The following is a 24441-nucleotide window of genomic DNA, read 5'->3' as shown; positions in this document are numbered from 1 at the left end:
ACATCGAGACGACAAGATCAACCTGTTACTGAAACAGTCGGTTTTAGTCTGTTCATACTAAAGCTCCCAAAACATCAAAAGTAAAATGAGAACCACTTGATATAAAAGAGGTACTCCATAAACGGTGGCACTGCAGTGTGACATAAATCACTATTAATCTATAAGCTTTCCAAAATATGTAAGCTACTCGTGATTACTACTGGAAAGCTTTCAAAATCTGACAGATTTCTCCCATTTTTGCAAATGCAACTTAAATTTCCAAAGTCACAACTTATGCTACAAACATTTTATAGAATTGTTCAGATAATCAAAATGGACAGAGAGCATAACAGTGCAAAGGACAATTCAATAGCAATGTAACTTTTCATGCATCCCATTCTTAGAACATAGAATAGAATGATACAGAGATTAATCAGGTAAAGAGGATATGGTATGAAGTTATGAATCATATCAAAAGCTTAGATTTTCTCATCACAAGTTCTAAAAGCTCTACAAAATTAAAATACATGGTTATAAAAATCTTAACAGCTCCTTCAAACTTTGAATAATTATCAGGCAGCTATTTCAATAAGATTCTCTTCATGAGGAAGCACATTTTGCACTGTTCAGTGAATTAGTCAAAGCAAAAATGCTTAAAGGCTTGAAAAACCATTGCTGACTGCGTGAACAGCCATAAGTATCTTTTATAGTATCCTTACGACTGGATTTATACTTATTATGGGGAATGTTAAGAGTGTGAAGACAGAGTTTGCTTAAGTCAACTGGGGAAATAGATTCAAAACGAAGAAACAATGACATATTTAAGTTATAATACTCTCAAAAGGTATGTATTCCATTATGAAAGAAAAACGTGAGGGAATCAATAAGTGACTAAGAAAGCTAAGGATTCTATCAAACTGAAATAAATGATTTACAATGTTGCAGTTTATTGAATGGACTAAAGATAATGACAATTTTAGAAACCAGAGAATGGCAAAAAAAAAGGGAGCAATTAGAGCACCAGAGAAAAACTAGCAAGAAAAAGAGAGAGACAGGAAAAGCCTCTCTACACGCAAATGAAAGAATGAAGAGGGTTGGTCCCTTAAACAGACATTAAGGAGTTGATAATGAGGCAACAAGCAAAAAGTATTTTGTATGACTTCACAGCAGAAGCCACAAAAATCATCCCATTAACAGACAAAAAGGAGAAGAAACACGCAATTGTATGTCAAATAATGTAGCTGTGGTCTCCTTGTTTTAGTGCAACATACATTCACCAGATTGAATCGAGGGATGAGGACGCAGTCCAATGAAGAGCCCTTTAGCAGGAGGGCATATATGGTTGAGTTCAGAAGAATGAGACAATTTATTTGAAACATGAAACTCCTGGAAGGCTTAACAGGATGGACTGAGGAGACGTCTTCCCTGGTTCCAGGACTTACACCCAAGGATCATGGCAATCTGGATCACACGTCAGACTTTTTAGACTTGGGGAATTTCTTCACTTTCAGTCTTTAGAAATCTCTGCTCCAGCGAGCTCTTGAAAATACTCAACGCAGAGACCGAGAAAGATTTGAACATCAGAATCAAGTGATCACAGGAATAAGAATACGACCAGGTCAGAAGATAAAGTAAAAGATCAGCCATGACCTTACTGACTAGCTCAAGGGGCTTGAGGCACCAATGAATTTTGATTGGATATATTGTTACATGTACTGGGATACACTGAAGTTTTTTTGCATGCAATTCCAGCAGATTATACCATACATAAATATAGTGCAACAGAACAGAATTTCAATGTAAATTTACTTACTAATGTCACATGTATCACAATACAGTGAAATGCTGTTTTGCATGTTAATCACAAAGCGTCGCTATGCTACGGTGCCATCTTATATCACTGACCATTTTGCATGATAAATATAGCATGCATTTTTAATTCGTTAATTTATCTTTTCCATTTTCTCTTCAGTTGGCTTCTCTTTCTCTGCACCTCCAATATCACTCCTGCATAACATCAGCTGCAGGGGCCTTGATTCCGGGCTCCTCCCCCTCCAACGAGAGAGCCAGCAATGGGTCTTGGGCTGCAATGGGGCTCGGCCTCTTGCAGTAAGGTGCCCAGGGAAATTAAAAGGAGGAGAAATGGCAAATAGCTGCAGGGAAATGGAGCCATTGAGGAATGGGAGCTTTCATAGACATCCTGTGTAAGCCACCAGATCAGAATTAGAAATCCTCAGTTCCTTCCTTCCAGCAAATGGGAAAGCAGCAGCAGGCCTTAGAGAGCCATAACCCATGATCATTGCCAAATGGGTGCAAGGTGGTGGTGGTGGGTGGGTGGAGGTGGAAGAAGAGCATACAAACGCAAGAGAGTATGCCCTTTAGTATTTGAGAGGTCCATCCAAAATCTGATAACAGCAGGGAGGAAGGTGTTCTTGAAACTGTTGATCCAGGTTTTCAAAACTGTTGTATCTTCTGTCTGATAGAAGAGGGTGGAAAAGAGTATAACCAAGATGGGAGAGATCTGTAATTATATTAGAACTGAAAGAACTACGGATGCTGCAAAACAAAAACAAATGTGATCATATTTGTTGCTTTCCTGAGGCCAGTAGGTATAAACAGAATTAATGAATGGATGGAAGGTTGATTTGCGTGATGGACTGGTCAGTGTTCACAATCCTTGTTCATTTCTTGCAGTTTTGGGCACGGCAGTTGCCATACCAAACTATGATGCCCCCAGATAGGATATTTTGTATGGCGCATCTGTAAGAAGTGGCAGGAGTCATTTTGGACATTCCGAAACGCCTTCATTTTTCAAAGTGAGGGGCAATGATGTGCTTTTTTAAAACAGCGTCAACGTGGATGGACCAGGATGGATTGCTGGCGTTCTTTTATTCGGAACTAGACATTCTGAATCAGTTCCACTGATACAGACAGAGGCATATCCACCATTCTGCTTCCTGAAATCAAAGACCTATTTTGCTGATATTGATGGAGAAACTTCTGTCTTTACACCATGCCACTAAGCACTCTTTCCTGTACTTTGTTGCATCTGAGATCTGACACACTATAGTGGTGTTGTCAGCAAATTTGTAAGTTGGGTTAGAGTGGATTTGCACCAACTCTGAATTTTCACATATAATTTTGTAAAGTTTGAATTAGTGGATTGATAGTAGTAGGGAGACCATTAAATCATAAGATATAGGAGTAAGATTACACTTGGTCCTTAGGGTCTGCTCCACATATCATTTGATATGTTTCTCAACTCAATCCTCCTACCTTCTCCCCATCATCTTGAAACCCCTCATTAATCATGAGCCCCTCTCTGTCTCAAATACACTCAATGACCCGGACTCCACATTCTGTGGCAGTAAATTCCACAGATTCACCATCCACTAACTGAAGAAATGCCTCATCTCAGTTCTAAAGGGTCATCCCTTCACTCTGAGGACACACCTTTGGGTTTTAAATCTCTCCTACAGTGGAAACATCTTTGCCACATCCACTGCATCCAGGCTTCTAAGTTTCAATCAATCAGGTTCCCCTCATCCTGCTGAATGCCCAACGAAAACAGACTCAACTGCTCCTCATGACAAGCTTTTCATCACCAGCACCATTCTTGTAAACCTCCGCCTTCGTCCACAAAGGCGTAACACATCCTTCCTTAGATATGGGGTCCAAAAGTGCTCACAATATTCCAAATGCAGTCTGACCAGGACATTATGCAGTTTCAGCAATACATCTCTGCACTTGTATTCTAGCCTTCTCAAAATGAATGCTAAAATTGTATTTACCTCCTGATCAATTGCTAACCTTGAGAATCCTGAACTAAGAGTCCCAAGTCCCTTTGTGCTTCAGATTTCCAAAATCTTTTCCAGTTTATAAAGTAGTCTACAGCTCTATTCTTCCTCCAAAAAGTTCATAACCTCACTTTTCCCAGTGTATTCCTTCTGCCACTTCTTTGCCCACTCCCTCTCCTCTCCATATCCTTTTCCTGAAATTAGCAAAAAATGTACTGATTTTCATCCAGATCACCAATGTATCACCTGAATAGTTGTAATCCCAACACTGACTCCTGTGGAACTCCACTAGGCTCGGACTACCATCGTGAAATATACTTAAATCCTCAGACTCCATATTTCTCTATGGTGAAGAGTTCCAGATTCACTGCCCTCTGGCTGAAGAAATTCCTCATCAGCCAATCCTCTACCCATACCAGCAGCTTGCTGCTGATACCATGGTATGACTTCCCATTGACCAGGCTGTGCTGGTTAAGGTGGAAGCACTATTGATTGAACCAAATAGCAGAGATCTGACCTTATAAACTAAACCTGAAGTTCTTTTGACTGAGACATTAAACAGAGGCCAGTGCAGTGGTTCAGATTAATAAATCAACAGGTTAAGTTTCTAAATAAAAGCAACGGGGAACACGAATAATTCAAAATCAACTATATATACACTTGCATGCTGGATGATAACTACAAGGCTGAAGTTGAATAGACTGCCAATATTTACGACAAAGCTCACATAGCAAGCAAGACCACAAAACATGGCAGTATTGCACAAATTACCACAATAAAGATGCAAGCAAAATAAAAAGAAAAACCTAGAAGCCATCAAGCACCTAAAACAAACTATCCCTGGAACACTCCAATGGTCAATTGGGATTTCAAAATAGGATGCCAAATTTTATGAAACCAAAAAATACATAACTGTCATGTATGTACAGAATTGCTGAAAACAACTATCCTATACAAGTCTACTACTGACAAATCATTTACATACATCTGTCAAATGCAATTCATGAACCCACTCTATTTGAACATATTAAGCACTGTTTTCTCTAAAAAACAGCCTTAAACATTTGAGGCTTAAAGAACATGTCTGTTTAGCTGAACAACTTTGTGACATACATACTCTAAGCTTGAAAATAATTTACACTTCTGCAATATTATAGAACTAATGCTGGATGATATAATCCATGTGTAACAAACAGTGGGGCTATTTTAGCCACTCACAGTCAAGTTGTGAAATTCTGCAATAGGAACTAGTTGCTCTACTTGGATAGGTTTCAGATTTGTAAATGTATAACATGATCAAGATTTGAAAACAAACAACACTAAGAATTAAATAGTTAATTATAAAACTATTATTGACAAATGAACAGCCTACTCACAGGAACAATAAGTCCTTGCCAATAGAATACATTTGTTTCATCCACTAGGATATTACGGAAATTTTTCATTCCAGATGTGCGGATTTCATTAAGTTCCTGCAAACAAATAAAATGACAGGTAAGAAACAAAGCAGTGTTACAGCAGAGTCTGTACTTAATTCCTTACATTATGCCAGAGTCCAGCAGCCAATTTGCACAGTAAATAACATTTAAAAACACACATGTTGCATAGGTACCTAAAATGTACAATAGACACCATTGCTGCCATCAGAAATGCAGTCATATGCTCTTCAGAACTACAACAAAATATACTTGATATGGTACAGAAATGGTGTGTGTCAGAGGCTTTCAATTTACATCTAGTTATTCATGAATACAACCCAATATAATAAGTAAAAACCAAAAGAACTGTGGATGCTCTACAGGGCATAAGTTTAGGGTGAGAAGGGAAAGATATAAAAGAGACCTAAGGAGCAACTTTTTCACGCAGAAGATAATACGTTTTTGGATGAGCTTCCAGAAGTAGTGGTGGAGCCTAATACAACTGAACATTTAAAGTGCATCTGGATGGGTATATGAATAGGAAGGGTTGAGAGGTATAAAAGGCGAGGTACTGGCAGGTGGGACTAGATTGGGTTGGGATATCTGGTCGGCATGGATGAGTTGGACCGAAGGATCTGTTTCCATGCTGTACATCTCTGTGACCCTAAGTAGCTGGAAAAGCTCAGCAAGTCTGGGAGTACCTGCAAAGAGAAATCAGAGTTAATATTTCAGGTCAGGTGATCCTTCCATATAATGAGATGGGATTGATCCTTTATATTCATTTTTAAAAAAGAAAAATATTCACACAGAAAATAACTCAAATTTGAGAAGTTTAAGAGAGGTGACCTGAATGTAGTGTTCAAGCTTATGAAGAGCTATGCTCTTCCACTAGTTGAAGTAGTAACAAGGAGATAAAAATCAGGTTAAAAATTATCTGCAGGGCAGTTAAAATGCAGAACTCTGATACAGAGTCCGTTAATTGATTTAAAAAATGAATCAATGTTGCGTAAAAGGAATATTAAAAGTAGCAAGCATGAAATGTGATTAGTTAGATGGCTCATTTAGAAAAACTAGCAAAAACTTGTGAGTGAAATAGTGTTTCCATACTGGAATGTTTTGATTCTTTTAAGACACACAAGGTAAAACAGTTTTTTTTAAAAAGATGAATGCATTATATACCTGGGCATCAGGATCAATCCATCATTGGCATTTCCTCTCTGCTTTTCACCAGTGATAATGCCATTGTTACCTGCTACTCACTGCTTTTCAAAAAAAGTTCCCAACTTTAATTAGAGAAAATGGCTCTCCCAACCTGGAGAGCAGTGTTATGCGTGCAGCTATCCAGAGAGCACAATTATGAAATCAAAAGGTAAAGGCTGAAGTGCCACATATTGACCATCATTGATTTAGGTCAATCAAAATGCAGCAGAAAGCAATAAAACTAACAAACTTAAGTGCATTCCCGAAATAACTGCATTTAGTCAAGCCACATTTCAAATCATTTTCAGGCCAGAGGCACAAAAGATATCTCCACATTCAGGAGAAAAATACACAAAGACAAAGCTGATCGCTAACAACACGGCTTTTAAGTTAAAAAGAAAGCTTGGAAAAATTCAGACTCCGCAATCCTGAAAATATGCCTCATTGGAAATAAGCTACTAAATGACACAAAAGTTAAATCAATGGCATGATTTCAAGTTAAATGGTGACAGGGACTTATAAAAAGCAAGGTAAGAATTGATCATTAGCAAATGTTTCTTCGCAGATTAATAATCAAAATAATCACAAGACCGGGTAACGAAGGTTAAAACAAATCATTTAAAAGGCTAGGTGGATTGCATGCAAATCAGCTCTTACAGAAGGCTGGATTAAGAATGTCAAACAATTTATCATAACATGCATCAAGAAAACCTGGATTCAATATAAAATTGTTGAGAATTTTGTTCCTAAATTTTCTCCATATTCTCAAGAATGTGGTACATTATAAAGATGGACAAAAAAAAATGGAACAGTAACACACTTTTCCACATGTTGTCTATTCCAAATAAGAAAGTTTAGAGAACTGTTGAAGACCAATTAACTCCAGATTCATCATTTGCCAAGGGTCAAGATGAGGTTTTGCAGATAGACATTTAAAAATGTAATAGATTTTATTTTCCCTCATTATTCCCAGCAGATTCACAATTCAATCTTTTTTGATGTGATAATGCTGAATTTATCCATTAAGGTTCCTCACGAACTTTTTACTTTATCTGTTCAACTTACACACATACAAATTAAAGGCAAAAGGGAAGCCATCTAGCTTTATCTCACCTGCAAATTGAGCTAGCAGGCCCTTTGTTTCCACACCCAAAACATTGATGAAAATGATGAAAACCTGAGACATTAGTATACACCCTTGCAGGAACACATCCTGCCAATTAAAAATGTAAGCATTTATGTATACTTTTTTCTGTCAGCCCATCTTCTATACATGCTAATATGGTGAGCTATAGCATAAGCTCCTACTTTAAGAAATTTATTGTGCAAGAGACACTATCAAATGCCTTCTGGAAATCTAAACAGTACATCTAGAAGGCTCCCTCTACCCACAGTGCATGCTACTCCTTCAAAGAAATCAAATAAAATCGAATAATGATTACTTCCTTTTTCAAAAAACATGGTGACTCAGCCTGATGACCTTCTGTTTAACTGTCCAGCTAAAACCCTTCTTAATAAGTTTTTCTAACACTTACCCCACAACAACATGTCAAGACGACTGGCCTATAGTTTCTTGCCCTCTTAAATAAAAGGCTATTTTGCTACTTTCCAGTCAGACAGAACCTTTCCAAAAATCAAGGGAAATCTGGAAAGCGAACACCAACATGAACACCATGGTCTTTTTCCAAGGGTAGGACAGTCCAAAATTAGAAGGCAGAGGTTTAAGATGAGAGGGAAAAAATTTAAAGGACCTGAGGGGTAACGCTTTCACACAAGAGGGTGATGTAAAGTGATGAAGGTAGGTACAGTTACCTCATTTAACATTACACATCCAGATGCCTTTTAAAATATTAATTTGTATTATCTTTCTGGACATTAAAGGATAAACCTGTACTTTCTTTCTCAAAGAAGTTGAACATTCTGGAAGTGGGTGGGGGCAACATTGCCTCACATAACATGCAGAAATGTGGATGACTATCCATTGTAAGTCTCATCTCATTTGGGCAGCCATTTACTACTATTCTACTGCTAATATCAAATTAAACTCTCATTCAGTTCCTTCCATTCAGAAACACTTTCACAGCCATCCCCAGCTAAATTCATTTGGGTGATCACCACCGGTACTGTAGCCAATCACTTCTACATTCTTGTGGGGAAATGGAAACAGTTTGCGTAACGATTCCCCAGGATTAGGTCATTTACATTATCTCCATGGAAGATCTCACCCTGCCATTGTACCTGGGTTGACATATGGTTATTGCTTTTTTGGCGGGGGGGGGGGGGGGGGGGGGGTGGCGGCGGCGGCCAGAGTATCTGTGAGCATTAACAACTGACCAGTATAAAAGGGGGATTTCTTTCCTTTGTTCGGGCTTCTTTTGACTCTACTTCGCATAGAGTGTCAAAAGGGGATCACCTTACTCATGCAGGCTTTAATAAACCTTAACTGTTTGCAGAAGTTGGCGTGTGTAAATTGCATCCAGTATGAAACCTCAGGAAAAGAACCTAAACAGATGGGTATATAAATATAAAGTGTTTGGAAAAATATGGGTCAAATGTATGCAAATCATACTAGGCCAGATTGGAATGTCTGGTTGACACAAGAAAGTTGAACCAATGGGTCTGTTTCCATGCTGTATGATTAAGTACCCCTCTCCCTTCCACCTCATGGCTTAATCTCATTACTCATTATTATATCCTCTAATGAAATCAGAATTCTTAATTTTTCTAATTTTGTTTCCAATATTCCCAACAATTGCAAAATGACTGATGGTGTAAAGGAACAATATTGAAACAATTTCACCTCCACCCAGAGGATTCTGGGCAATCAAAGATGGAGGACAGGAAAGATTTCTGGCTGTAACAGCTGCTCCTTTTTGGAGGTATTTTAGGTGGAGGCGATTTCCTCGAATTCCAGGAGAAGCAAATACAATTTTGGAACTTTGGGAAAAAAAAGTTAAAACAACAGCAGTTTTAAAAGGGAGAAGGACAGACAAAGAAAGCACATGGTCAGGACAGTGCGGGGGGAAGAGACAGGCAGATAACATCAGTGTGCGCCTGGGAAAATTAACAAACAGTAGAATTTACAACTAGTCTTGGAGGAACCTGTCTGGGCACAGTTCAAAGCACAGAATCGTTGTTTTAAGTGTGTCCAACAGAAAGGCTGCACGAGTGAGTAGAGTGGGTTCTTTCTTGATTGTGTTTTTGGAGATACGTCTCTTGATTAAACTTAAACTAAGCCATAACTACTGATTTAACCTGGGGCAGTGATTTGTAGAGGAATAAGACTTATTTTCTGGGTCTGTAGATTGTGAAGGAGCAAAAATGGCCTTTAGTACAGTGATATGTAGTTCTTGTCAGATGTGGGAGTTTAAAGAGAGTTTAAGGGTTACTGTGGATTATATCTGCCATAAATGCTGTTGGATGAGAATCTTATCAGATCAAATGGATCAGTTGGAGAGACAGTTAGAAGCAATGAGGAATTTGCAACAGCAACAGTATGTGATGGAAGGGGGGAAAAGTTTCAGATACAGTCACATAGATGGGTTAACTCCAGGAAAGGTAAGAGAGGTAGGCACCTAGTACAGCAGTCATTTGTGGACATACCCATTTCAAACAAGTATGCTGTTTTGGAAAATGTAGGGCGTGATGGATTGTCAGGGAATGTAGCACGAGCAGCCATGTTTCTGGCATGGAGACTGACTCTAATGCAACGAGGGGTACGTCGGCTTCCAAGAGATCAATTGTGATAGCGGATTCTATAGTCCGAGGTACAGATAGGCGCTTCTGTGACCAGCAGCAAAAAAACTGAATGGTATGTTGCTTCCCTGGTGCCAGGATCAAGGATGTCTCATAGGGTGCAGAATGTTCTCACAGGGGAGAGGAGCCAGCAAGAGATCATTGTCCACACTGGAACCAACGATATAGGAAGGGAAAAGGTTGAGATTTTGAAGGGCAATTACAGAGTTAGGTAGAAATTTAAAAAGGAGGTCCTCGAGAGTAGTAATATCTGGATTATTCTTGATGCTAACAGCTAGTGAGGGCAGGAATAGGAGGATAGAGCAGATGAATGCATGGCTGAGGAGTTGGTGTATGGGAGGAGGATTCACATTTTTGGACCACTAGAATCTCTTTAGGGGTAGGTGACACCTGTACAAGAAGCACCTAAATTGGAAGGGGACTAATATACTGGCAAGGAAGTTTACTTGAGCTGCTCAGGCAGATTTAAGTTAGTAGGGGGTGGGAGGGTGACCCAGGCAGATAGAGGGGAAGGAGATCAATCTGAGACTGGTACAGGCGAGAACAGAAGTGAGTCAAACAGTCAGGGCAAGCAGAGACAAGGTAGGACTAATAAATTAAACTGCATTTATTTCAATGCAAGGGGACTAACAGGGAAGGCAGATGAACTCAGGGCATGGTTAGGAACATGGGACTGGGATATCATAGCAATTACAGAAACATGGCTCAGGGATGGGCAGGACTGGCAGCTTAATGTTCCAGGATACAAATGCTACAGGAAGGACAGAAAGGGAGGCAAGAGAGGAGGGGGAGTGGCATTTTCGATAAGGGATAGCATTACAGCTGTGCTGAGGGAGAATATTCCCGGAAATACATCCAGGGAAGTTATTTGGGTGGAACTGAGAAATAAGAAAGGGATGATCACCTTATTGGGATTGTATTATAGACCCCGCCAATAGTCAGAGGGAAATTGAGAAACAAACTTGCAAGGAGATCTCCGCTATCTGTAAGAATAATAGGGTGGTTACGGTTGGGGATTTTAACTTTCCAAACATCGACTGGGACTGCCGTGGCGTTAAAGGTTTAGATGGAGAGGAATTTGTTAAGTGCGTACAAGACAATTTTCTGATTCAGCATGTGGATGCACCTACTAGAGAAGTTGGCAAAGCAGGTGACGAGATGTCAGTGGGGAGAGCACTCTGGGGCCAGCAACCATAATTCTATTAGATTTAAAATAGAGATAGAAAAGGATAGATCAGATCTCAAAGTTGAAGTTCTAAATTAGAGAAAGGCTAATTTTGACGGTCTTAGGCAAGAACTTTCAAAAGCTGACTGGAGGCTGATGTTTGCATATAAAAGGGACGGCTGGAAAACGGGAAGCCTTCAGAAATGAGATAACAAGAATCCAGAGAACGTATATTCCTGTCAGGGTGAAAGGGAAGGCTGGTTGCTGTAGGGAATACTGGATGACCAAAGAAATTGAGGGTTTGGTTAAGAAAAAGGAAGCATATGTAAGGTATAGACAGGATAGATCAAGTGAATCCTGTCTATAAAGAGCATAAAGGAAGTAGGAGTATACTTAAGAGGGAAATCAGGACGGCAAAAAGGGGACATGAGATAGCTTTGGCAAATAGAATTAAGGAGAATCCAAAGGGTTTTTACAAATATATTAAGGACAAAAGGGTAACTAGGGAGAGAAGAGGGCCCCTAAAAGATCAGCAAGGCAGACTTTGTGTGGAGTCGCAGAAAATGGGGGAGATACTAAATAAGTATTTTGCATCAATATTTACTGTGGAAAAGGATATGAAAGTTATAGACTGTAGGGAAATAGATGGTGACGTCTTGCAAAATGTTGAGATTACAGAAGAGGAAGTGCTGGATGTCTTGAAACAGTTAAAGGTGGATAAATCCCCAGGACCTGATCAGGTGTACCAGAGAACTCTGTGGGAAGCTATAGAAGTGATTGCTGGGCCTCTTGCTGAGATATTTGTATCATCGATAGTCACAGGAGAGGTGCCAGAAGACTGGAGGTTGGCAAACATGGTGCCAGGGAACTACAGGCCAGTGAGCCTGACATCTGCAGTAGGCAAGTTGTTGGAGTGAATCCTAAGGGACAGGATGTACATGTAATTGGAAAGACAAGGACTGATTAGGGATAGTCAACATGGCTTTGTGAGTGGGAAATCATGTCTCACAAACTTGAATGAGTTTTTTGAGGAAGTAACGAAGAGGATTGATGAGGGCAGATGTGATCTATATGGACTTCAGTAAGGTGTTTAGATTAGATTAGATTACTTACAGTGTGGAAACAGGCCCTTCGGCCCAACAAGTCCACACCGCCCCGCCGAAGCGCAACCCACCCATACCCCTACATCTACCCCTTACCTAACACTATGGGCAATTTAGCTTGGCCAATTCACCTGACCGGCACATCTTTGGACTGTGGGAGGAAACCGGAGCACCCGGAGGAAACCCACGCAGACACAGGGAGAACGTGTAAACTCCACATAGTCAGTCGCCTGAGGCGGGAATTGAACCCGGGTCTCTGGCGCTGAGAAGCAGCAGTGCTAACCACTGTGCCACCCACGGTGTTCGACAAGGTTCCCCATGGGAGACTGATTAGCAAGGTTAGATCTCATGGAATGCAGGGAGAACTAGCCATTTGGATACAGAACTGGCTCGAAGACAGTGTGGTGGTGGAGGGTTGTTTTTCAGATTGGAGGCCTGTGACCAGTGGAGTGCCACAAGGATCGGTGCTGGGTCCTCTACTTTTTGTCATTTACATAAATGATTTGGATGCAAGCATAAGAAGTACAGTTAGTAAGTTTGCAGATGACACCAAAATTGGAGGTGCAGTGGACAGTGAAGAGGGTTACCTCAGATTACAATAGGATCTGGACCAGATGGGCCAATGAGCTGAGAAGTGGCAGATGGAGTTTAATTCAGACAAATGCAAGGTGCTGCATTTTAGGAAAGCAAATCTTAGCAGGAATTATACAGTTAATGGTAAGGTCCTAGGGAGTGTTGCTGAACAAAGAGCTTGGAGTGCGGGTTCATAGCTCCTTGAAAATGGAGTCGCAGGTAGATAGGATAGTGAAGATGTTTGGTATGCTTTCCTTTATTGGTCAGACTACAGGAGTTAGGAGGTCATGTTGCGGCTGTACTGGACATTGGTTAGGCCACTGTTGGAATATTGCGTGCAATTCTGGTCTCCTTCCTAACGGAAAGATGTTGTGAAACTTGAAAGGGATCAGAAAAGATTTAGAAGGATGTTGCCAGGGTTGGAGCTATAGGGAGAGGCTGAACAGGCTGGGGCTGTTTTCCCTGGAACGTCGGAGGCTGAGGGTGATTTTACAGAGGTTTACAAAGTTATGAGGGGCATGGATAGGGTAAATAGACAAAGTCTTTTCCCTGGGGTCAGGCAGTCCAGAACTAGAGGGCACAGGTTTAGGGTGAGAGGGGAAAAAAAAGACCTAAGGGACAATTTTTTCACAGAGGATGGTACGTGTATGGAATGAGCTGCCAGAGGAAGTGGTGGAGGCTGGTACAATTGCAACATTTAAGGGGCATTTGGATTGGTATATGATTAGGAAGGGTTTGGAGGGATATGGGCCGGATGCTGGCAGGTGGGATTAAATTGGGTTGGCATGGACGGGTTGGGCCAAAGGGTCTGTTTCCATACTGTACATCTGTGACTCTATGACGATTTGCTGGCTAAGTGAAGGTGGACTTTTAACTTACACATGGTGATCAGTTTGCTTATCTTCTTGTACTATGCTAAATGCAAGGAACTTTGAACCTCATCAAATATGTAAATAAACTGGAAGTCCTGCATTGAAAGGTAGAGGCAGGAGTGGTACACTCTTTAAGCTATTAATATTTTAAAAATAGAGCAAGCCTTCACAACCTGATTCCCAGTACAAATCAATGGTAGACTAACAGTGAAAGCAAGAGATGCAAGTAGAATGGAAGGTAGTATTTTTACAGGCAAAGACCTGGAACCTGTTGTTTAAGGTTAGTGGAAGCAGAAGCAATAGGTCATTGTGAAAGGTAAACTAATCGAGACAGGATTGAAATAAATTTCCAGGGTTATGGGAATACAGTGAGGGACAAGGCTTGATGGACTGCTCTAAAGAGAGCTGGAATTCATAGACCAAATGGCCTACCTTCGGTTAAATGTTTGTGATTAACTACCCAGTTTCCTAGCTTATTTCGTCCAATAGCTCACATTCTAGAATTCAATGCCACACAAAATGCTGCAATATCTGCAGCGGAAATCCTCCAGCACACGTGAAGCACCCTGTGTAAAACATTTGCCCCACTTGTCTTTTTAAATCTCTCTCCTCACCTTCAAAATGTGACCCCTAGTCTTGAAACCCCTCATCTTAGAGAAAAGACAACTACCATCAACTCTATCTGTACCTCTCATTATTTTATGAACTTCTAGAAGGTCACCTCTCAACTTCCTAAGCTCTAGTGCAAAAAGTCCCAGCCTTTCTTTATAACACAACCCTTCCATATCCAGCAACATCCTAGAAAATCTCTTCTGAACCCTCTCCAACTAAATAATATCCTTTCTATAACAAGGTAACCAGAACTGGGCACTGTATTCCAGTTGGTTAAGTAAAATTCATCTGTAAATGAGACCTGCATCGATGAACAAATTGCAATCTGCAAATGTCACCCCTCTCAATGTTGATTGTCATATTGAGAGGTTACTTTCAACATGCAACACAAAATACAAATAAAACCACACAAATATCTGAACCTTTAACTGTATCATTACCAAAAAATCATAGATACAAGACACAGGCCCTTCTCTCTACAATGCTAGAATCCTTTACTGATCAATTAACTGTCTACCTCAGCCTTGCACAGTTTTGTCCATTTCTTGCTCTGAGCCCCCTGCAGACTGCTATCCTCATCACTTGCCTTGCTACCTAATTTGTGTCATTTGCAGACTTAGCTATAGTACATTCACTTCTCTCACCTAATTTAATATATATTCTAAATAACAGTAGCCTCAGCACCAACTACTGTGATGCACCAATGATCCCAGGTTGCCATCCTGAAAATGTCCTCTTTATCCCAACTCTGTTTTCTTTTCAGTTAGCCAATTATTGAACCACACTATCATATTATTTCTCAATACCATGGGCACTTAAGTAGCCTGTGTAATACCTTATCAAACATGTCTGAAGACCCAAGTATATTACATCCACCATTTCCACTTTATCTATCCTGCTTATTACCTACAATATTTCTTGTAAATTTGTCAAAACATGATTGCCCTTTCATGAAGCTATGCTGACTCAGCTTGATCACATTATATACTTCTAAATGCTCTATTATGTCTTGCATAGTAGACTCAAACACTTTCCCAATGACAGACAGTGGGCTAACTAGCCCCACAGTTGCTTTTTTAATCTCCTTCCCTTTTTAACTAAAAAGGGGTCACCAGAATCTAACGACGACTCCTCTAACATATATATTTAAACATCTCAAAACTGTCTGCACAATTAAGTTGTATCAAGAGAGGAACTGAGCATACAGTGGAATCATACTGGTACTGTTTCTTTCCACAGACTCTCTTCAACCATGCATTTCTCCAACATTGCATATTTCTAGAATCTGTAATATGTTGCTTTTATTTACCTAGTTGAAATGCTAACCTGTCAGTTTCTTCACCCCATACTCATGAATGGGACATTTGTACATTTGACAGGTATTTATGATTAAATTTGCTGGTCAGATTGGTCTATTTCCTCAAACTTTTCATTTCGAAGTTTTTAAAAAAATTTCATTTGCTGAACTTTCCCGTGCGTGTACATATACCTTGAAGGTAACAGCATAGCTGGATAGGACTGTTACATCAACACATCGGATACTTGTCTTCGTTAGTAGAATCATACAACACAAGGGTTGAGACTTTATGTTGGAGTTCTGTATGAGTTGGGGAGGGTACGGAGTGCAGATCAGGATGCCACGTTACAGGAAGGATGAGTCCGCACTGGAGAATGTACCGGGGGATTTATCAGCATGCTGCCCAGATTGGAGTATTTCAGCTATGAAGAGACAGCATGGCTAGGTTTGTTTTCCTTGGAGCACAGAAAGCTGAAGACAGTCTTGATTAAGGTGTCTAAAATGAGTAGTATAGGCAGGTTCAATAACAGTAACATTTTCTCCTTCGCAGAGGTCAAGAGGTATTCAGATTCCTCCATGCATCAGTAAAACATTCTCGTCTGTCACAGGTTACTTATTTCCATTGTGCCTAATTAACTAAATGTACCATATCGAAACTGCTGCTGCCCAAAAACCTCAAAATTGCAATAAGTCTTTCACCCACTGTATTAGGTCATTGATGATAAATCCCCCTTAAAAATGAACAGGGGCATAGATTTAAAATAAGGGACAGGAGAGTTTTTTTCAGCCAGAGGATAGTGATTATTTGGAACACACTGCTTGAAATGGTGATATAGGTAGGAACCATTAGAATATCTAAACAAACACTTAGTGCCCTCACATACAGCGCCAAGTGCGAGGAAATAGGATTAGAATAGATTAATGCTTGAAAAGCACTAGCAGTATCATGATGGACCAAAAGGGACTCCTCCTAAGCTGTAACAGTCTAGAACCATCCTACTGGCATTCAAACCACATTATCATCATTGCTTGTAGCTTTAGTAGTTGGCCCTCAATCATGCAGCATGCTCGATTGAATAGCTCTCAATTATCAATTTTATCTACTACAATAATCCACACACTTTTCTCTCCACTCAGATCTTTATATAATCAAAACAGAGAGTAAGCTACAACACCATTAGCACATTTTAATAGAAGTAACACAATTGGATAATCTCTGATAAGTCATAACTTGGACACATATACTTGCACAGAGTGCAATGACACTGACAAGAAACACTGTAGAACTTTATAAAATTCTGACAAGGATTTACCAAGGAGATTTCACTTTTTACAGCAAAAAAAATTCTTTGTTAATTCTGCATTTTTGGAACAATTGTTGTTGCTTCTAGTCCAAGAGAGCGAGTACAGATGTATGCATCAAGCTGAAAGAGCTTACCTCGGACTCTCTTCCCTTCTGCAGCTGACAACCCTCACTGCTTCCACAATATTGAGCAATTGGATTTATATGGAAAATGGCTACAAATACATGATCACAAAGAACACAGAGTGGTTTCAATACCCAAGCAAGCCATTAGGCCAATCATGAAACCATACAGAGGATGGATTTATACTCTCACCAAGAGAAGGTAGGTTAGAAAGCGAAATAAATTTGCTTTATGAAAAAGTAACTTGTCATTAATCGTACATCTTATCTATTGTGTATGGTAATAAAAGTAAGCAGCTTATGACATTTTAAATTCTAACTGTAATGACTTTTTGCATAATAGCGAAGTACATTCTTAAAGTTGTTTCAAAATTATGAGTTAAACATACATCTAGAATTAACACTTATCTTGAACATTAAATATTTCAATAACATTAGATTCACAGTCTTGTTTTCTATTCTGAACAGTTGAAGTAACATTATTGAAACTACTTTAATCATTTTGAAAGCTTTATCAATGGACATCTCACCTATAATTACAATTTTTAAAAACCTGAGATGAGCTGTGAAATACACTTTAAAAGTGGGAAATCCAAAAGAAAGCAAAAGGCAGAAAAAACTTAGCAGGCATCTAGGTAGGCAAGTTGTTGGAGAGGACACTGAGGGAGAAGATCAAGCAACATATGGATTCGATTAGGGATAGCCAGCATGGATTTGTGCATGGGAATCTTTTAGAGCTTTCTGAAGAGGTAACCAAGAGGATAGATAAGAGTAGGGCACTGGATATTGTAGATATGGATTTTAGTAAAGCCTATGTCATGGTCCCGCACAGTAGGCTGGTCACGAAGATTAGATCAGTCAGGCAACATCTGAGGAGCAGCAGAGTCAACGTTTTAAGCATAAGCCCTTCATTTGGGGGGGGGGGGGGGGGGGTTTGTGCCCCCAAACATGGTAAGAGATAAATGGAAAGGGGGTGGGGATGGGCGGGGGAAAGATAGCTGTGAATGCAATAGGTAGATGAAAGAGGTGAAGGTGATAGGTCGGAGAGGAGGACTGAGTGGATAGATGGAAAAGATGGACAGGTAGGACAGTGCCAAGTTGGAAGGTTGGATCTGGGATATAAGGTGGGGAGAGGGGAAATGGGGAAACTGCTGAAATTAACATCGATCCTGTGTGGTGGGAAGGACCCAAGGCAGAAGATGCAGCTTTCTTCCTCCACGTGTCAGGTGGCTAGAGTTTGGAGGTGGAGGCAGCCAAAGACTTGCATGTCCTTGGTGGAGTGGGAGGAGGAGTTAAAGTCTTCCACCATAGGGCAGTGAGGTTGTTAAGTGCATGTGTCCCAGAGATGTTTGCTGAAATGTTCTGCAAGCTGGCATCCTGTGCTCCCAACATAGAGGAGACCACATCGAGAGCAACAGACACGGTTGGTGATGTATGCGCAAGTACAGGTAAACCTCTGTCAGATATGGAAAGATCTTTGGGGCCTTGGATAGAGATTGGGGGGGGCACAGGGTTTGCAGTGATAGAAGGTGCCGGAAATGGAGGTGGGTTGGTGGGGGCATGGACCCAACAAGGGAGTCGCAGAGAGAATGGTCTCTCCAGAACACACCGGGGTGGGGAGGGAAATGTATCCCTGGTGGTGGGATCTGTTTGTATGTGGCAGAAATGACGGAGGATTATGCAATGTTTCCAGAGGTTGGTGGAGTGTAAGGTGAGGTCTGGCGGGGTACTGTCTTTGTTGCAATTGGAGGGGTGGAGTTCAGATGGGGGAAAGTGGATATGATGTGCTGGAGGGCATTCTCAATCACACTGGGGGAAATTGCAGTCAACGAAGGGTACGTGGGCTAGTTTTATTGTAGAGTAGAATAAAAGGTCAGCACAACATCATGGGCCAAAGGGCCTGTACGGTGCTGTACTGTTCTATAATAATGTCCAAGACAGGGCGTAGGACAGGACCAATTAAATAACAAAATATTTAATGATGCAACTGGTGAGGGCATGGCACAGATACCAAGGTTATAGAAGCAGAGAGATGTACAGCACAGAAACAGACCCTTCAGTTCTAACTTGTCCATGCTGACCAGATATCCCAACCCAATCTAGTCTCATCTACCAGCACCTCTTCTCTATCCTATCTACCTGCAACTCCCCTTTCAAGGAACTATGAACCTGCATTCCAAGGTTTTTGTTCAGCAACACTGCCCAGGACCTTAAGTGTATAATCCGTGGTAAGATTCGCTTTCCCAAATTGCAGCACCTCACATTTATCTAAATTAAACTCCATCTGCCACTCCTCAGCCCATTGGCCCATCTGATCAAGATCCCGTTGTAATCTGAGGTAACCTTCTTCGTTGTCCACTCCATCTCAAATCTGCAAACTTAATCTTACGCTCACATCAAAATTATTTATATAAATGACGAAAAGTGGTGGACCCAGTACTGATCCTTGTGGCCTCTACTGGTCACAAGCCTCCAGTCTGAAATGCACTGATGAGTTGTGAATGACTACTTAGCAACCATCAGAACACAACACAAATGGAAAGAAAAAAACAAAAGCAAACCTACCAAAAACAACAAAAAAAATGAAGGTAGACATTGTGATCTAAAGTTGTTGAAATCTATGTTGAATGCAGAGTATTGTAAACTGCCCAGTCAAAAGATAAGGTGTTGCTCATCAAGCTTCATGGAACACTGTAGCAGGCCACATATAGAAAAGTCAGCAAGGAAGCAAAGTGGAGAATTAAAATGGTGGCTTATTACAAACTTGGTATTAGGATTGGAAATATATTAAGGAAGTTGAATTTTTTTTTAAACGAACATTAATCTGCCGAAGAACGTCAGAATGCCCAAGGTTTATTTTTCACTTATTTTTATATTCCAGTATGACAGTTACGTCAACCAAAAGTTTTCCTATTCATGAGATACTGCATTAAACAATGCCAACATGTGATGGGATAATTGCTGAGGATCATGTCTAGCCACCATTGACTTTAAGATTAAGTGGTTCAACATAATCAATGTGAAACAAATTAGTTTAAAAAGGTAGGAATTCAGATAATTTAATAATGGATAAAAAAAAGATTGTTTAGAATGGGGCCTAGTAGTTATATCTTAGGCATTCTTGCTATAACACATTTCTTATTTTATGATAAACAAGATTTGGTCGGCAAGATTCAATACACTACTTAAATCACTGTAGCTCCATTATACTTCTGTTTGAGGAAATTATTCTGACCACATGAATTGTGCATGTAAATATCCATCACTCCAAGCATACAAATGCATGCCAGGTCAATAAGAATTTTTAAGAGATCAAACATAGAACTGGAGCAAGATTCCACACTTAAATAGAAATTATTAGAATGATGAACTATTGCAGTGGAATAGAGCTATGGCAAATTTAGGATTCTGAATTGTTTTACAGCTCAAATGTTTTGTCAGTAAATATAGCCATGAAACTAAGACTCCTCCAAAAACAAAACAAATTGCTCATTACTGAATACTAAAAAAAGTATCATCTTGACCTGGTCTGGCCAATGTAATTATAACCATAAGTTGACCATACAGGTTTCATACCGTGGGCGACACGGTGGTTAGCACTGCTGCCTCACAGCGCCAGAGACCCGGGTTCAATTCCCGACTCAGGCGACTGACTGTGTCAAGTTTGCACATTCTCCCCATATCTGCGTGGGTTTCCTCCGGGTGCTCTGGTTTCCTCCCACAGTCCAAAGATGTGCAGATCAGGTGAATTGGCCATGCTAAATTGCCCGCAGTGTTAGGTAAAGGGGTAAATGTAGGGGAATGGATGGGTTGCGCTTCGGCGGGTCGGTGTGGACTTGCTTGTCCGAAGGGCCTGTTTCCACACTAAGTAATCTAATCTAAAAAAATACAACTAACTTAAGATGGCTTTCAAAGGAAAGCATGTCCACGTGCCTGTTCTTTTTGAAATCTCCTGGGAAACAGCGGAAACTCAGCGGCACAATTTCTTAAATTTCCACTCTGCCCTTAGCACACACCACACAGCATTCCTGCCAAGTACCCATAGATTTCCTTAATCAAACTAAAAAATTGCTAAAAATCAACCATGCAAGCAAGACATGTCAAGATAGAATTAGGAATTTAACATCAAATCCAGTGTACAAAGTTCAAAATAAAAACAAAGAAAAATATAATTGAAGGGAACAGAAGTAGACAGTTCTGCATTTGAGAAGATTCTGATCAGGCCTCCTTCAGAAATGCAAAGCCATTCTTCCACCTGACAGCTCTTTCATGGTGTAGGATTGTCAGGGGAGGCAGATCACACTTCCTTTTCATAGCAGTCAGCTGTCATATTCTGAAATTTGAAGTTCCAAACAACTTTGACACCAGCTGTCAACAGCATAATATTAGGGTGCTGGGAGATAGAGCTTCAGATGGCATGGGGTAGGCTATTAGATAGATTGAATGCCCAGATACGTGATGGCAAGCAGCAATAAGGGAGAGGATGCAAAGTAGAGTTAGCTTGTTAGATGATGTAATTGAGCGGACTGGGGGTAAAAAAAAGCATGCACTAGGAGTTAAAATTATCTATATAATAGTCAAACAGTTTTGACAAACTATTTCCTTAAATTTTATCAGGATCCTCAAAATTCTCCAGTTTAAGTAGAGACTTACAAAAGGGTTCCACATGTAGGGCAATTGCTTAGTTGACTCATCAATTTCCCATATAACTTCTTCAAAGTTTTACAGTGGGGTCCCCAAACACAACTTCCACCTATGCTGAATCAACAACCATATTATTGAAAAACCCAGGGCTATAAATTCTAACAGATTCTATTTTGAACTGTTCACACAGTACCTTTGCTGAAAGCTATTAATCATATTTGCACATTAATATTTGACAATTTTACTCCTCTCTATTGTGAATAGTCAACCTATAATTTTGATTTTTAAATCAGGCAAGCAGAAACAGTGGTAGCTTATGCATGTGCAATGCAGCAGGGGGGTGTATTTAATACAAAAGACAGCTTGTCCCCTGGATACAGTAAGCGAGGAAACTGCTGAGTCAAAGCTTAGCATCAACATTTCAATCTCAGCCTAGTCCACCAAGAGGGGAGTGAGGTGAAGATCTGCAGTTTGATTCTAGAATTAATGGTGGCTAATTAGATTAGATTAGATTAGATTACATTACATTACAGTGTGGAAACAGGCCCTTCGGCCCAACAAGTCCACACCGACCCACCGAAGCACTACCCACCCATACCCCTACATTTACCCCTTACCTAACACTACGGGCAATTTAGCATGGCCAATTTGCCTGACCTGCACATCTTTGGACTGTGGGAGGAAACCCACGCTGACACGGCGGGAACGTGCGAACTCCACACAGTCAGTCGTCTGAGGCGGGAATTGAACCCGGGTCTCCGGCGCTGTGAGGCAGCAGTGCTAACCACTGTGCCGCCCAGCACGGGAACAGGCCACCTGCTTGGTGGGAGGGTTACAGAAGATGGCCATGGAAGGGAAAGAGGAGAGAAGTAGTAGAAGGAGGAAAAAAGGCAGCCATCTAGGTTTGGTTGGGAGAAGTGAAGGCCATTTACATGGTTGGGGAGGGGGGGGTGGTTGTGGAAGTTTGGAAGGGGAAAAGGTGGGAAAAGATTGGGAGGGGAATTTACTCCCATTTACATTGGGAGGGGGAAGGTGGAAGATAAGGCTATTCACATGGTGGGAGGGGGAAAATGTGGGACAAGAGAAGGCCATTCACACGGCGGGCGGGGGAGAAGAGAAGGCCATCTATGTGTTGGGGTGAGGAAAAGCAGAAGAGGAGGCCATCTTGAGGGTGGGGGAGGCCATCAGGGTTCAGCCCGGGGAAAGGGGGGGGGGGGGGGGGAGGAAAGAGGAGGAGAAAAAAAGCCATGGCCCGGAGGTGGGATCTGCGATTTGGGGGAAAACACCCATACACAGGCAGTGGATGGAATAAAAAAAAAGGAAGAGAACCCCGCCACCTCCGCTCAGAACCGCGATCCTTGTTTTATTATATATATATATATATATAAAAGGATGGGGGAGGGGTTGATAAGAACTTTTCGAACGAAGGGGGTAAGAAAATCAAACTCCATCGGCCCCCCCACCCCGGTCACCCGCCGGTGAACCATTTCATCGAAATGGAGAGAAGGTGGTGATGGGGGAGGGGCGGGAGATGAGCCTTTCCCACCCGCACGGGGCTCAGGGTCACCGCCGCGGCGTCGGGCGGAAAACCCTCCACCGTCCCCGCCCAAGGCGGAGAGAAAGGAGAAGGGGGTGGGGGGGGGGACCCACTTTGTGCTCTCCCTCCCTCCTTCCTGCCTGATATTACTGCCCCTCCCCCACCCCCATCGCCACCGCCGACCGTCAGCTCCGCCGCCCGCTTCGCGTTTCCGTTTTTCCTCCCCCCGCAGATTTGTCGCTGTCACGACTCCCAATCCGCCGCGATTGGCAGGTTTTTATTATTTTTTTTTTAAAAACTGTTATTATTATTTTTACCTTCATCAGCCGGCTGCTGCCCGCCATCTTGATCATCCGCACTTTTTCTCCGCGGGACCGGCGAGATCCACGCTCCCCCTGCCGACGCTGCTGGCCAATCAGCGGCCACGGCGGCCGCAGGCCAACCAGAAAGCGGCGGGCTTCCACCAATCGGCGGCGCCCTTCGGGCGGGAGCGAATCGGGCGCCGCGGGCCGCGGCCAATGGGGAGGCGCGCCTCTTGCCCAATCCGCGGCGACGTTCTCGGGGCGCGCCTCCCCCGAAGCGGCGAATGTCAACCAATCGGCGGCGCCGCGTTGGCGTCATCCAACCGCGAGCTGCGGTTTCCGACCAATCAGGGGCGCCGTCTGCGTCAAGAGCCGTTTGGAAACGGCGGATCATGACCAATCAGCGGCGTCAGATGGCCTTCTAAGCCAATTACAGCAGAGACGGGCAATAAATGTAGACTCGCTAGCAACACCCGCATTCTACAAAATGAATAAATATGAAAGTTCAGTTTCATTTTTGCAGCATTTCCGAGCGATTGCGAAATTGTCACATTTTAAACTCTAAAAATCTAAGAGCGCTATACCCTCCCCATTAGAGATTGTTCTGTTCTTCTTGAACTTTTACTAAATAATCCATCTTCTAAGAATTGCACAGAAAACTAAGATTATTCGTTGATCTTGCAATATGGTTCAAATGTGCAGGCTGGAAATTACACGTGTTCACACACAGGACATTGTTCATTGTCGGCAAAAGTCATAT

General features: G+C 41.5%; 1 protein-coding gene across 1 annotated transcript in view; it reads right to left on the bottom strand.

Moving 5' to 3' along the window:
• Nucleotides 1-23846, bottom strand: part of LOC140488087 (ubiquitin-conjugating enzyme E2 L3) — a 64160-nt gene extending 40314 nt beyond the window's left edge. The window contains exons 1-2 of the mRNA XM_072587820.1: nt 23697-23846; nt 5153-5248 (exon numbers count right to left, since the gene is read on the bottom strand). Of these exons, the coding sequence (XP_072443921.1) occupies nt 5153-5248; nt 23697-23732 (132 nt within the window). The 5' untranslated portion in view covers nt 23733-23846. The remainder of the gene's footprint in view (nt 1-5152; nt 5249-23696) is intronic.
• Nucleotides 23847-24441: the final 595 nt, after the last annotated feature.

Source organism: Chiloscyllium punctatum, chromosome 17 (assembly GCF_047496795.1).
Source record: "Chiloscyllium punctatum isolate Juve2018m chromosome 17, sChiPun1.3, whole genome shotgun sequence".
In the NCBI taxonomy this organism is placed as follows: Eukaryota; Metazoa; Chordata; class Chondrichthyes; order Orectolobiformes; family Hemiscylliidae; genus Chiloscyllium; species Chiloscyllium punctatum.
Note: the sequence above shows the minus strand (reverse complement) of the source record. Positions and strands in the feature narration are given on the sequence as shown.